The 15263-nt window shown below is 41.7% G+C and overlaps 2 protein-coding genes across 2 annotated transcripts in view; one reads left to right on the forward strand and one right to left on the reverse strand.

Moving 5' to 3' along the window:
• The window catches only part of cdk19 (cyclin-dependent kinase 19), an 80749-nt gene extending 80032 nt beyond the window's left edge, over positions 1-717 (reverse strand). The window contains exon 1 of the mRNA XM_022216388.2: positions 450-717. Within this exon, the coding sequence (XP_022072080.1) occupies positions 450-577 (128 nt within the window). The 5' untranslated portion in view covers positions 578-717. The remainder of the gene's footprint in view (positions 1-449) is intronic.
• Positions 718-2586: 1869 nt separating this feature from the next.
• amd1 (adenosylmethionine decarboxylase 1) lies at positions 2587-13253 on the forward strand. The gene is made up of 9 exons (XM_022216408.2): positions 2587-2925; positions 7241-7327; positions 8074-8200; positions 8344-8446; positions 9107-9149; positions 9509-9653; positions 9820-9912; positions 9999-10154; positions 10251-13253. The coding sequence occupies exons 1-9, from the start codon at positions 2813-2815 to the stop codon at positions 10392-10394; spliced, it is 1011 nt and encodes a 336-aa protein (XP_022072100.1). The 5' UTR covers positions 2587-2812; the 3' UTR covers positions 10395-13253.
• The last annotated feature ends 2010 nt before the right edge of the window (positions 13254-15263 follow it).

The following is a 15263-nucleotide window of genomic DNA, read 5'->3' on the forward strand; positions in this document are numbered from 1 at the left end:
AAAAAGTTGCACAGTGCTACAAACTGAGGCCACAGTGGCGTGAAATGACGGCACCAGAGTCCCGCGGTGCATTTAAGTGCATTACGCACGAGCTACTACCTTTGAGCACAGCGTAGAAGAAGACTTAAATAAACAGCATTTTGGCGTGTTGTTTTGGGGGTGTTGGGGGAGAGCAGGAGGGTGAGGAGGAGGAGGAGAGGGAGGAAGGAGGTGTGTGTGTGTGTGTGTGTGTGTATATGGTGTGTGTGTGTGTGGTGGTGGGGGGGGGACCGTTGGTGAGTGAGTGAGTGCGTTACATGAAAACAAAAACACAGAGACACGGGTTATCGCTTCGGGGAGGTTCAAATCTAACGCCCCGTTCGCCACAAAACCGAGGTGTGTGTTCAGAAAACGCAGCCCGCAGTCAGTTTTCATGTCAGCACAAACAATAACGTTCACGGTTATCTTACCCGTCTTTGCGCTTAGCTTTATAAACGTGCCCGTAGGTGCCTCGACCCACTTTGCAACCTTCATATTCGAACAGATCTTCTACTCTCTCTCTCTCGGCCGCCAGCTTTGTTTTGAAGTCGTAATCCATTTTAACCCATAAATACGTCTTAATTTACAATAAAATAAAATATTAATTATTACATGCATTAATTAAATAATCTGGTCGTTTTATTCCCCCACCATTTCCTTGTTTGGGATTTTGGTCTGCTCCGCTTAATGTTCACTGGCTCGTTGACGTTTCTAATTGGCGCGCAGGGCTTTGTGGGAAACGTAGTACGCACTGGGCAAGCGCCGCCGTTCGAACAGCTGCTGAGCCGACAGGAAAGAAACTACAACCCGCGTTTCTCGCTGCGGTTTGTTGCACTTTGCGTACTCATGAACGCTCTTCAAAAATGCAGCCATCGGTGGTTGGAGTTTACTGTCGCTTTTTTTAATGGATTAAAAATGTAAATAAATATCCCCAAAAATGTCATTATTATTGTTATTATTATTGTTGTTAATAATAATAATAATAATAAATAAGACAATAATAATATGTATTACTATCACTATAATGTGTTAGGAGTGCAGCACTCATAACTGAAACTATAATATGTTATTTTCAAAATGTTGGCTAAATGGAGATTGTACTACAAAGCTGCTGATAAATATACTCATCAGTCACTTTATTAACAACACTCCCTTTTAAATTTTGAATTACTTAATGCTTTCATAAAGGCAATAACCTAAATAATTTTTTAAATATTTGTATTATTCTTATGGTAGTGTTGATTTGCTGCACTTGCTTTTTATTAAATCTTTTTTCTGAATTGTTTTCTTCTCCTCTTTGTTGTTTGTTACGTACCAAAACACTAAATCTGAATATATTTGGCAATAAAATGGATTCTGATTCTGGAAATTCTTCTTTACATATATAATTAAGCTCATAATGAATGATGGTAGTTTACTGGACTGCAATATGTTTAAAATTCTTCCTAATATTTTGCCCAAATGTATCTTTAATGGATGGGGTAAATATTAGGAATAGTTCTTTTCACTTTCTGACAACTTCAACACAACTTAAACATATCTAACTTTTTTAAATGTAGAAATTTTGGTACATATGTATTGGATTCGATATATTGCACTGGTGTTCTTAATAAAGCACTCGTGGGATGCAATATCAACAATATAGTTTGCAATGAAATACAATATGATAAAATGCAATTGCAGTAACTTTTTTCAAATGGAGGCCTAAAATATTTTTTTAACAGGAAAATGTATTCTGTATGTAGTACTGTTTCAACCAGTGCATGGTAATCCCAAGTGTTTTAGTAGAAGGCAATTGGACTTCGTTGTATTTCTTGAAGATGTCTCTCTTCTCAACCAAGAGACTTCCTCAAGTCTAACTGACTGATGGGGAGTCCCAGGTATTTATTCTCAACCCCAAATTACATGGCTCAAAGCCATTCATTGATTTAGAGGTAAGAATAAATATCTAGGACTCCCTGTGAGTCAGTTAGGAGTGAGGAAGCCTCTTGAAAGAGACATCTTCGACAACCAAAACAAGACCTCCAGTTGCTTTCGACACTTCAAGCACTTACTAAGTGTAGGTACTGTGACCTGCATGACCGTGAATCTGCACAGAAATACTGGCTACATGTATAATTTAGAATCAAAATTATGTAATTGCTGGGAATGAAAACAGTACATTAATGTATTAAGGTACTGCAATGGTATGGGACTGGAATAGCATATGCAGTCCATTTGAACAGAAGTAAAACAAATGACAGAGAAACACTTAACACAAGAACACTGAAGCTGTAGAATGTAATATTTGTATGACAAATCGTCTGATATTTATAAACACAGACTTAGATAAACGTAAGGCACGTTAATATTATTATAATGTCCTTCAACAACATAATTTAAACAGTGTTTTATCTTTTGTATTGAGCCAGTAGCCTGTAACCAACGTCACGTGAGGAAACCCCTCTTTCGGCTATGATTGATAGGTCTCTAGACCAATCACACATCACAAACTGTGGTCCTACAACTCGATTGGCTTGACGCCTTGCTGACGTAGGAGCTGCTGGCATATAAAACCACCGCGCGTTCACCATTCAGCGCTCTACACAGTATGGCCGGCGATATTAGCTAGCACTCGCTAACGGTGTTCTCTGCAAAAGGGAAGACGGTAACTCAAGAAAATAAACATCCGGAATTGCTCGAAGGACTGTACCTCAATAAATTATAACCGATCGAGGAAGGATTAATTAAGCTGTAGGCGTTACAAGCGACGTTTAATATTTTGTGTGTGTGTGTGTTGGGTGTCTGTCGTCTCATGATGGAAGATAACGGTGCACATTTCTTCGAGGGGACCGAGAAGCTGCTGGAGGTGTGGTTCTCCCGGCAGGATGAGACCAAAGGAACCGGGGACCTCCGCACCATCCCAAGGTTTGTGCCGTGGTGGAGTGCGAGACCTCGGTCGCGCTGGCGGAAACACCGGCCACATGCTTGGCGTCGTTCCCTCAATTCATTCATGTCATGTAGCGAATTGGGGGTAATAAATTCTTGTTTTCTGGCGACATTTTATTCTCCGCAACAAGGAGTGTAACTTTAGTTAGCTAGCTAGGAGGAAAACCAGACTGAGACTAGTAAGCTAGCCAACATCGTCATTCGAAAATGGCCACCTCCCCTTTAACGATGGTACATCGGAGCTGAGTCATTCATTCTTCACCTTGGGAATTTATGACAATTAACATTTCGTTGTGTCGGTGTAATGCCTGGTTTGTTACGCTGAGCTGTAGATAAAAACGCTTTTGTGTATTTAGCCGCCTTGACAGCAAGTTGGCAGCCAGTGTTAGCTAGCTAAGTCTAGCTAGTTCCTGGGAGAAAATGTCAAGCTGCTGCTGCTTTCTGGCTCTTTATATGACTCGGAACGTCTGGCGTGTTTTTTAAAATAAGTGACTGTTTTCATTATCATTATCTGACATTTTATACTAATATTAGGCGGGATTGATCCTCCCCCCCCCCCCCCCCCCCATCTATGCGCGTTTTATTGCCCCCCTCATGGGTTTTTGGGTTTGAATTAAACCGAGATGCTAACATCATGCTAAGCTCCATATTTTAGATGGCAAAGCGGGACGTTTGGTTGAAATTGTGTTGTTTTATTGGTGAAAATGGCCAGGATATTTAATTCTACGTCATTCAACAACGAGAGGGGGCCCTCTGTGGAGATGTGAAGCATGTGGTCGTCCGTCGTCACCGCGTGTTGCCTCGGTGGCAGCGACCCCAGCACGGACGCCCTTCCAAGTCATAGATCGGTCCCAGTTTATGCACAACCAGAGGAGGATATGTGCTGCTGTTAACAGAGGAGTGGCTTTGGGGTTTTGGCTGGATCTCAAATGCTCTCAGTGACACTTTATGACAGTGTTATGGCAGAGCTTCTGAGTCATCTACGAGCATTTCTTTTTTTACGGCTGCCATGACTGATAGGGAAGTTCTTCCCTCCACATGGCAAGCTCCAAGACCTGTTGGGTAGGTTCCACTAAAATTGCCCCGTGGTCCTTGTTCCTGTCACGTTTCCAGACATGCAGGAACTCCCCTCCCAGTTTCTCTGATTGGTTGGAGGGTCTCCCTGCTGTGATTTGCATTCAAAGAAAGGAGGTGGTTGTTGTGGGACATGTAGATATCCATGACCTTTGCCCCTGTGCAACACCAAAAAGTCCGTTTCTTACTGGCACTATGAAAATCTGTTGCCAGCTGGAGTAAAACTGGTTGTAAATGGATTAAATGTGACTTGGGCAGTAAATGTTTCCTGTTAGGAGTTGAATAAAATTGCCTTCAGAATTGGGCTTGGTATTCATTCTCCAGCATGAGTGGAATTGATAGTGATGTTGACAGAATAATGATTTACAATGACAACAGCTGGTTAACAGTAGGACTAATTATGTTCACTGTCAGTTACATTCCAAATTGACTGATTAGCATTTTGGCTTTTGAAATGGCTGAAAATGATAAACTGTTCCCAAAGCCTAAGATGACATCCTCAAAGGTCTTGCTTTGTGCACAACCAAAGGATTTTCAATTTGCTTTTATAGAGGAGCTAAGAAATCAGACAACAGTCATACTGGGGAAGCTGGAATCAGAATATAGTAGCAGGCAATTAATTTAAAAGCTAAGAGTTGATTGTTGCCACATGTGTTGTCTTCTGTGCTTGAAAAAAATCACTTCACCTTCACTTTCTGTTCAGTCTGAATTATCTGATCCCTTTAGAAGCTGGTACCTCGTCCTTTCGCCTTTTTTCTCCAACTATGTGTACATGACAAGGTTCAAGGCCAACCTGGCAGCCACTATGAGTGACTTTTCTGGTCATTAACCAGATCATAGGTCAGTTTAAGAAAAATGTGTGGGCCAGTCGGTTGAATGAGGACTGGCATTAATTTACAGCCAGAGGGCAGATTAACGGCTCAGAGGGACACTGTCAGTGGATCAGGCTCACTGGACGTCAGCCAATGTCCAAATAAGTCCACAAGGGCATCTGATTCACGAATGTGGAGCTCGCTCACATTACCTCTGCTGCCATTCCTTGGGGCTCAACGGCTGTGTACGGTCAGCCTCTAGTGATTGTCAGGCAGCGCTAACACATCTAGACACTCCAAAATGTCTCAACACTGCTGTCAAGCTCTGCTTTGGCAGATATTTGTCAAAAGCAGTCGATATTCCAAGAATCTCTGCGAACCTCATGAACCCACCACTGTTGGGTGTTAATGAAAACTCCTTGGTAGAATTTGCCGATCTAATCTTTACCAGGTCCTTTCCTGGAGACCTCTGTTTCTTTGTGGAAAAGCTGATCCTGCTGAGCGACCAGAAATAGCCTCTGGTGTGCATTTCACACTGAAACGGGAGCTGACCTAGGTCTCCGGTAACGTTGTCCCTCTGGTATGAAGCTGGGAAGCCGGCATGTTGCAACAGCTCTGATGTCACGTTGTGTTAAAAGGGTGAATCAGAAAACACTAAGTGGACAGCGTCATACACGTGGCGCTTAGGTTTGTTTATCTAAATGGATAATGACTAAAGTTGTGTCTGGGTTTGTATTAAATGCTTGATTAAAGGAAGAATATACCATGTATACAGTAAGGCCAGTAGAGGTCAAATCTTTGTCTTGTTTTCAGTTGTATTTGATAAACATACAACACATGCACAAATTCCAGAAACTCTTACTTTCCTTATGTCTAAATCAGCCCATGATCAAGAAGTAAGCTGGTTGTTGACTCTACAGTATAGCATTGTATCCTGTTATGTAATTCTTTGTGGGAAGCAAATTAAATTGTGTGTGTGTGTGCTTTTTATCAGCGTGATGTCTTAGAAGCTTGAGGCCAAACAGAACTAACCAGAAGAAAGTTGGTTTCTGCATATGACTCAGGAGAATGGTATCTGTTGGCAGACATCTTGACTTGTCGCTGCAGGAAAAGTGAAGGTGAAGCATTTTGAATGAACCGTGAATCACTGTCATACGTTACAGGCACAAGCTATGACACTGAGCCAGCAGAGGTGAATCGAGGGGACGGGAACTATTCACCTGAGTGGAACGCAGCCATTTAATTAGAATGATAAGAAACGAGCCAAAATGTCTGCGGTGGAGTGGTGCTTTGACTTTACCCGAATGGTGTCTAAACGAGCTACTACAAGTCATACCCAGCTGTCAGTGGTTTGGGTTCCATTCAAATGGCACACAACAAGGCAGTGCAAATGCAAACGTGATGTAAAATCAGAGATACTTTGATAAATATGGCATTCTTGTAGCTTGGTCAATATTTGTGTGTGTATATATATATTTTTTGGTCTTCAGAGTCAGATCTATGTGTCTTTCTGTTTGTGGTTTTTGTTTGTTTGTTTTTTTTTTTTTTTTTGCTGTGGTGATCAAACAGGGGCGGCAGTCCACAGCCAGACCTTAACCTTGTGCGTTTTAGTTGTATGTTGGCCTCTTAGACCACCCAGTCACCTTCAGCTCACAGTTTTTAAAATTATCTTGAGGTTTTGGCATTTCAAATTGTGTGGAGGCCTATATAGAAGTGAGCCGTCACCTCATTTTGTGATATTTTTTTCCCACTGAGTTTCACTGCATTTATTTTTGTTAGGTGCAAATTTAGGCAAAACAGGTGAGCAGGGAAAAAAAGTAGTCAGCAAGAAAATTATTTGCAGTTTGCACCTGCTCTCTAACCGGTGTTGTCACTCGCAGTTAGAACACTGCTGCTCACCATCCTGTTAGTCACAGAGGCTCATTTCTCGTTCACATGTTCCCCAGAAAAAGGCTGCCGATTCATGCAGCCCCATTCGTCTCTCAGAGGGAGTGTAAACCATGCAAAATCGGCTGCTGGTAAATTCCCCACTGAGCGCTGCACTTCTCGCGAGCTTTCTCCAGCGGCCCGGTCTGAGCTTTGAATGGTCCCAGGCCGCTCTTCCAAGGTTGTAATGAGAACGTGACGCAGCTGTATTTGCACTGCAGCTGTCTTTGAGTGGTGGCGCGAGGTAGCAGCAGGAGCAGCGGCAAGAAGCAGCCTGTTGTGAAGGAGAGCACTGGCTGCTCCAGCTTGTCATTTTCAGTTTCTCAGGAATGATGAACCAGAGCCAATATGCAAACACACATTACTCTGCAGCACACCTACACAGAGCAAAGTACCTTGTAGCGGGGTTCAATTCCAAACTGAAACAAGCTGATAAAATTTGGCAAAATACTAAATGTTATCTTCTCTTTTTATCTTTATAGGTTTGAGTGGGACAAACTTCTGGAGAATGTGCATTGTTTGATCATAAGTGTGACAAAGACGGACAAGCAGGAAGCTTATATACTCAGGTGAGTGTTTGTTCTGTACTTACAGGACATCTACCCTGTTTTCCTGATTAGAAGGCAGGCAGGATTAGACAGTGGTGACCTGTAAGCTGCTTGTCATTGATGGCAACCGTCTCAAGCGATGAGACAGACCTACAAATACTGTACATCACAAGCTGTATAGACTCCATTTCTAAATTATATCTGATGGGACCATTACTGATAGAATTATAGCTCATCTGATATCAGGCTTCATTTAAAGCCAGCAAACTACTCTGTGAATAATGAAGAGTGAAACTTCTCTGGTAAGTTTAACTTTTTGTTATGTGATGTTACACTTTTTGTTTCTCTATCTGTCCACCTCTCCTAGTGTGTAAATCAGACTACAATGCTTTATTTTATGAACTCTTTAGACCTACTTTGGTATCAGACAGGTGAGGTTTCCCACAAGCATGTTGTGCTAAACTACAGTGTACAGTCCCTATAATTACTGCTCTGCTGTGTAGCTGAAGCATCTATGTGACAAGTGAAAACTTCTGAAGTATTCTGCTGCAGCTCCTCTTACATCGCCATCAGAGGGTTTCTACAGATATATAGATTGACAGCTCAGTATCGGCTCGACTGGTAGAAGCTGTTTGACCATTTTAAAGATATGTATTTAAGGATAGTGGCGTGTAGGTGGAACAAAACTACCAGATAATCAGTGTTTGTTTGTTTCAGATGGTAAACACATTCCTTGTGGTTTTTTTTTTTTTTTTCCCCATATACAGTGAGAGTAGCATGTTTGTCTCCAAGAGACGTTTCATTTTGAAAACATGTGGAACCACCCTCTTACTGCAAGCACTGGTGCCTCTGCTGGAACTCGCCAGGGAATACTGCGGCTTCGATACCATCGAGGTTAGACACACGTCTGCAGATGTGTAACGCCTAACAACTATGTACATGTGAAAGCTCAAGTTTTGTAGCCTTTCCCTGATGCTTGGAGCTGATGCAGCTTCATGGCACTTATTGAATTCTGTTTTTCATCTTGTTCTTTGCAGAATTTCTTCTACTCCCGCAAAAACTTTATGAAGCCAACCCATCAGGAGTTCCCTCATCGAAACTTCCAGGAGGAAGTCGACTTTCTCAGCCAGATTTTCCCAAGTATGCTATACATCCATTTTTGACATGTTTCTTCTCTTACAAGAATGCGCTGAAAAGCTATTTTTAGAAGCGATACGGAGCATCTGCCTGCCTTAAAGCTTTTTTTTTTTAAAAAAACTGAATTCAGTTTTCTCAAAATGGGCCTTTAAATTACATTTGCTTTTGCTTAAGGCTGTAGCATCAGTTCTAAAATGCTATTTGAGTGGAAAAACGGCAGGAAAGTGCCCCTAGCAATGCAGTTCCAAACATTATGGAAAATTTGTCCTTGAATTGATTATTTATTTTTTCAATAGGCTAATCCATTATCCATCTATTTTCTGCTCCTATTCAGGTGTGGATTATGCTTTAATATTTTATAAATCATTAACAATTACTGTTTCATACCGCAGGGAAGTGCTGACCATGAATTTTTCAGGTGCAGTGTGGCTATAAAATGGGCACTAAACAGCATTCTAAGTGTAACTGCATAAATATATCCTTTTTGTGTTTCCTGCAGAAACCTTGAACAGAGCTGATGATTTTGATTTGCATTCATGCATGTCTGTGTTTTTATGCTTTGATGGAGAATAAAACCCAAAATCCAACTCACTAAGCATGCAGTTCCACATTTTGAGAAATTTGATGCAAATGAAACCATACTTATTTCCTGTTTTTTCTCAGATGGTGCAGCCTACTGTATGGGACGTTTGAACTCTGACTGCTGGTAAGCATCACGTTATCCACACTGGCTAAAGCTTTATATGTAGCTCATATCAATGGATATTTATGCAGTACAAATTAAAACAGAACTATGCTCTCCAATAATGTAAAATGTTGTAGAGATTTTTGTGTTTCTGGACAGATAAATGAACCAGCAGCTAATTGTAGCTGATGCTAAATGACTTTTGATTTAGCACTGATAATTACTGCATCTAGAACAGCTATGAGATACTGGAGAAAAAATGTTGGCCCTCTGGTTCTTCAGAATTACAGCATGTTCAGATCATCCTCTACAAATCCTACTAACTCAACATGTCATCCTAATATGGTAAAAGAGTCATTCGATCCCTTTGTGTCTCACAGGTACCTGTTCACCCTGGACTTACCAGACTACTGGGAGAACAAGCATGCGGATCAGACGCTGGAAGTTCTGATGAGCGACCTCGATCCAGCTATTATGGACCAGTTCTACATGAAAGATGGTGTTTCTGCAAGTGAAGTCACTCGTGTAAGTAGATGTCAAAGTCGGAGTATGGTCGCTTCAGTACACGTAGGCACAGCTGTGAGAGGAGAAGCTTGTTCACAGAATCCAGTTGGGCTTGCTGCCACATGTGATCAGCCATGATCACCAAGGTTTGAAAGTTGTTAGTTGACAGTCTCTTTTGTTCTTGCAGATGAGTGGAATTTGTGACCTGATACCAGGTTCTGTGATCGATGCCACAATGTTCAACCCTTGTGGATACTCAATGAATGGAATGAAGACTGACGTGAGTGACCCTTCGTTGTTTTCTGAGTCTGTGTGACGTCGGCTGCCTAAACATTTCTGTAATGTGGCTTTATTCGTCTCCTGCAGGGAACTTACTGGACCATCCACATCACCCCGGAGCCAGAGTTCTCCTACGTCAGCTTCGAAACCAACCTCTCCCAGACGTCATACGATGATCTGGTCAGGAAGGTTGTGGAGGTGTTCAAACCAGGAAAATTTGTGACTACGCTTTTTGTCAATCAGGTGTGCTTTAAAACACAAGCTTCTTTTTACTTGGTGTGATTTTAATTGAAAGTGCCACTGAGTAAATTCTATTTTTTCCTCTGTTTGCCTCTGCAGAGCTCCAAATGTCGCAGCGTGTTTTCTTCTGCCCAGAAACTCGAGGGCTACAAGCGTCTCGATCGCCAGTTGGCTCAGTTCAACGATTACAATTTTGTCTTTACAAGCTACACCAAGAACCGCCAGCAGAACCAGCAGAGCTGAGGGTTGAGGATGAAGAGGCGCAAAAAGAAAGGAGTCCCTTTGGGGCTCCTCCCTTGCAGCCAGCTTCACCCCCCAGTAGAGAGCTTGTCGTCTTCCCTTTCCTCTTCCTCCCCCCTTCTCCCTCTCTGCTGCTGTTGTCGCCCTGAGTCTCCTGGCGGCACCGCGGCCCCTCGTTTAACCTCCAGTTTGAGTTGTTTGCATTGTTATACCTGTGACTTAGATCTCTTGCATGAAAGCTCTTTTCTCTGTTTCGATATTCTAGCTCACTCTTGCTGTGATCTTGAAGTGCATGTAGAGGAATTAAACACGCTCTGTTTGAGGCTGTCCACCTGTGCCCAGTACAACGGTCATTTCCTGCAGGTCTCCCCCCTCATCCCCCACAGACAAGGCTTCCGCCCACACTAGGCCAGGGCCCTGACATGCTCAGATCCGTCTGCCTCTTACGATCAGCTCGTCCATTAGTTAAAACTTCCAATTTGACCACGGCAACGAATTAACTCTCTAGTGTTACAGTTTGGATTTGTGAATCACAACCAGTATTTGAGTGCACTTTAAACAAAACTGTTTATTCATGGTACGAAAAGAAGGATGACCTTCTTGTCTCAAGTCTGAATGTATAAGTCACCGTGAGCTTTTTGGCGTCAGTGGGACACATGCCATGCTTCCTGTTGAATGTTACACTATTGGATCAAAGGTTTGCATCTTATTGGTCAGTGTGTGGTCTTTGGTTGCTGTAAACTGCACTAAAGCAGAAGATCTCTGCTTTGCTGGGCTTTGAAGCTTGATTTTATTTTTCTCACTACAAGACTCCCCTGTGCTCCTCCACTTCGACAATCATAGTGTTTCTGACAGGCTTTTATGTCTGGACAACGTATGCATATGACTCTTTTAGGACAGTCTATATGCGCACCTTGTTAGACCCGTGCTTCTTTTTTACTTTTTATGATTTGAAACACATTGTTCTGTTTCTATAGGAAGCTTCTGGGTCTTTAAAATCCTCCCCTCCCCCAGTCACATTCAGCTATCAAAATTTTCACCCAAATTGGTTCAAACTGAATGTAGCACCGACCGTGCAGCGACCACCCGTTTTTCGAATGTACATGTCTCTAGAGAAAAGCCTGGACCAGGTTTGAGCTGAATGTACGACTCCAGGAGAGCATGCCTCCCCCTCCCCACCGTCGTCCGCCTCCCTCCCTCATCCACACAGCTCACAATGCCCTCTGCTGACCAGTCATTGTCTGGCTGGCAGCAGGTCACCCCCCCGCCCAACCCGCCACCACCACCAGAGTCAGACTGGCCCCAGAACCGTGACACTGTCGAGAGCCGGCCCTCCTGGCTGCGCTCTGAATGGGAAATAATGAATCGGACACTTTTTGCTTAGTTGCCCAGCAAAGCATTTTTCTTTTTGCCACATAATATCCATCCTCTCTCTGTCTCTTTCCGCCCCATACAGAAATCTGTAAGCACACAATAGAGGCCCACCAGTCTGAGCATGCCAGGGTGATCCCGGATCATTCCACATGTAACCGCTGCATAAACTGCCATTTTATTAAATTTATTGTGGCCAGACGTTTTTTGCAGTGAATCAGTCGAAAATGTGACTCCCCTAGCAGTTTTATTTTTTCTTTTTTGTTTGCATCAATGCCCTTTGTTCATAGAGGGGGAAAATCCTGTGACACTATGGTGCATGTGACTGCTAGTGCCGTGTTGCTTGACAGTGTAGTGTAGCGCCGTCTCTTCCTCCTTTTTTTTTTCCCCCGTCAGTAGGTCTGTGTGCTTCACCTTCCTCTTGTTTTACCAGCTGAAAGCATTGTTGGAACTGCCGCATCCTGATGTTTTGGATAGGCGGGGACTTTTTTCTTTTTCTTTCAGGGGTCGGGTTAACTTGTAATTAATCTTGTTTCAAGCTGCATTTAAAAAGTGCTGAAAGCAGGTTAGGTTTGTCTTCACCGCCTGCCGTTCAGTTTAGTGGCGTTTGCATTTCTTCTCCTGTCAGAGGATGCAATTTGAATTTTTTTTGAAGACACGGCAGGAGTGTTAACCTGCTTTCAACACTACAATGCAGCACGATCTATTCTCTAAATATGTGCAGATTTATTTTATTTTTTTTAATCACCTGAGACACTTGGCATGCTAGTTGGACCAGTAAATGAAGCTGTTCACGTAAGAGTTGGAACTTGGAATAGTCTCCCTCTAGTTTGTCTCTTATGGCTTTTTGGAGTGGTTTCATTCATTTCCTGAGGACCAATATCTGCTTTTACATGAACTGACATCAACTTGCTGTCAAGTGACTTTTACAGGGTGATCTGCTATTTAAGAGTTGAAACTAGCACTGTTCATACTCAAGGATTTCAATGCTAATTGTCTTTGGATTAAGTACATTTTAGCCTTGTTGGTGTGGATCATTGCTATTTTGTTTTTATTTTTATACAGTGAACTCAAAATGTATTTTTGCAGTTGAATTGTAATAGAATTTTATGCAAAAAATATTTTGTATTTCTGCTGCGGACCAATCTTTTCTTTTTCTTTCTTCCCTTTGTGTCCAAATGTGTATTTTGTTGTGTTCCAAAACAACTTTGTTCTGAAGTTAAAGAATGACAAGTTGACTAAATCATGTTCTTATATATTTTTATCTCTTTCCTTTCCTTTGTGAATCTTTCTAAGGAAGGGAAAGCCAGAAAAGCCTTCCCCCCCCCCCCCCCCCCCCCCCCGGGTGAGAGAGGGTGCAGTTGCAGGATGTACTGAGGAGAAACTTTGCTGTTCTAATTCTTTCTTTTGCTGTTCTTTGGATGGTCAAGATGTGCTAAATATATCTGTGCTACGAGCTTGATGCTTAAATAAAAGATACTTATCTGTGCAGTCGCTGTGTTGCTTTATTTGAAGTATTTTTATCCAGAACAAAGATTTTATGTATCATTTGTAATTAAAGTCTTTATTAATTCAAAGCACTAGAGATAAATGAAAAAACCCTCCATCACACCACCTTAGACAGTCAGTATCAACAAATATAAATCTAGGAGTCAAAAGAGCCTACTTGGATAAAGCGTACTTGTATGGTATACATCTTCTAACATCCTCACTGACATATTCCTATGTATGTAAAAGCAAAACTGAAACCGCCTACACATCAGAAAGTAATCAGATTACACCAAAATGTAATTCCTGCCTCCTAAAGGGGAACTCCGCTGAGTTAATATTGCACTCTTAATGCTGCGGCAGATTCAAGACATCATTGCAGCAGAAACCAAGACTTCAATCCCTGGTATGTGTCAAGCTTCAAAGACACTGGATCCTACATTTCCCATAATGCTATGGACATTTCCAACCCAAAAAACTACCCTGGAAAAATCCTTCAGAAGAAGCTCTGATGTTACTCAATATGGCAGTAAGCTAGAATAGTAAATTAAGCTTCATTGAGCTCCATAGAAACCTTCATAAGACCATTAGTACTAGTAAGAAAAGCAGACAGACTTTTCCGTATTTTATCACATTTTTAAGATAACAGAACTTTGAGTGTATAATGTTTCTCTATTGACGTTAAGGGGTTCCACAGGTTGAGTAGCCACAGAACGAAGGACATGTTTTCAGTCTACTACAACATCCATGATTTACATGAGTACTTACTCTATATTTAAGTTAGATTGGTTAAAACATGTTTGCGATCGTAAAACAAAACATAGTATCAGAAGTATTGTTGCCATTAAAATTGATTTTTAATTCTGAAAATAAAAGTGGAAACTAGTTTCTTGAAGAAATTATCCTCTGTAACCGTGGGCATGATGAGTGAAGCTCTTAATGAGGTTCAGACTTCCAGGATACAACAGGAGAGGGTACATCCCTGTGCAATATCACATTTTAGAAATTATTTTTTAGTACTTTGTATGTATGTTTTTTTCGATGTAAGACTAAAGAATGTCCTGTTATTCTTTAGAGACTTTTTCAGCTATTCTTTGATGGAGGAGTTGTATTACACTTGTTTTCCCCTGAGACATTCTGTTGGATTCAAGTGAGCAAACATACTTGGCCAGGTCATAGTTTTCGCTATTTCTTCCTTAGAAACTCTTGTGTGATTTTGTTAGTGTGTTTTGGATCCTTACCCTGCTTGAATATCCCTCCTCTGCCAAGCTTCTGCAGACTGAGAGTCATCTTCAACTAGTATTTAGTTGTATCCATAGGCTTCCACTGTGCCATCCATAAATGCCATTTCCCAACATCTTTTGCACTCGAGTCTCTGTGCTTCACTGTCAGGACTATGCATTCACTACAGCAGTCCTCACTAGGTTCAGACAAACATGCTGGATTTCATCTGAGCCAAACAAATTTATCTTGGTTTCAATTAGTCAAAGACTGCACTTCCAAAATGAATTCGGCTTCGTTTGAAATGCGTGAGCAAATTGTCATCTTGCAGTTTCCACCCGAACAACAACAACCAAGGTTGTTTTTCATGGCCCTTGTCTGTAGAGATTGATGTAAACATTATCCCTCCCACTGTCTAAGCTGCTTGTCTGATTTCTATTGATAACCTCTGTGCCACATCTTAAGCACTTGCCTCTCTTTTTCTGAGGTAGATTGTGCAAGTAGTGCACTGTCTGTGGCGCCATTTTAGGTGGATGACCACTGCAGCCCTGATTGGTGGTACTATGGGTTGTTCTACGCCTCCTGATGCCTGCTACAGTTGTAATTTGACAGATTTTTAGAAACTACCCATGGTTCCAAAACTTAGAAAGTTCCAGAAGTCCATGGCTTATTTTAAAATCATTTTCATAGTCAAATTGAAAATCACAGGTGAATTCCATTTACTTTCAATGATCACAGGTTTTCAAACGTTGCTGTATTCACTTTTGTTTGATGCCCTACTTTTGTTACTCT

The sequence above is a fragment of the Acanthochromis polyacanthus genome, chromosome 16 (assembly GCF_021347895.1).
Source record: "Acanthochromis polyacanthus isolate Apoly-LR-REF ecotype Palm Island chromosome 16, KAUST_Apoly_ChrSc, whole genome shotgun sequence".
NCBI classification, from domain to species: Eukaryota; Metazoa; Chordata; class Actinopteri; family Pomacentridae; genus Acanthochromis; species Acanthochromis polyacanthus.

Bases quoted from the DNA above. Each gene is read 5' to 3' on its own strand.
- amd1 (XM_022216408.2), top strand. From the start codon at position 2,813: ATGATGGAAGATAACGGTGCACATTTCTTCGAGGGGACCGAGAAGCTG. The intron at 9,150-9,508 runs GTAAGCATCACG...TGTGTCTCACAG, and splicing joins CGTTTGAACTCTGACTGCTG to GTACCTGTTCACCCTGGACT. The intron at 9,654-9,819 runs GTAAGTAGATGT...TTGTTCTTGCAG, and splicing joins CTGCAAGTGAAGTCACTCGT to ATGAGTGGAATTTGTGACCT.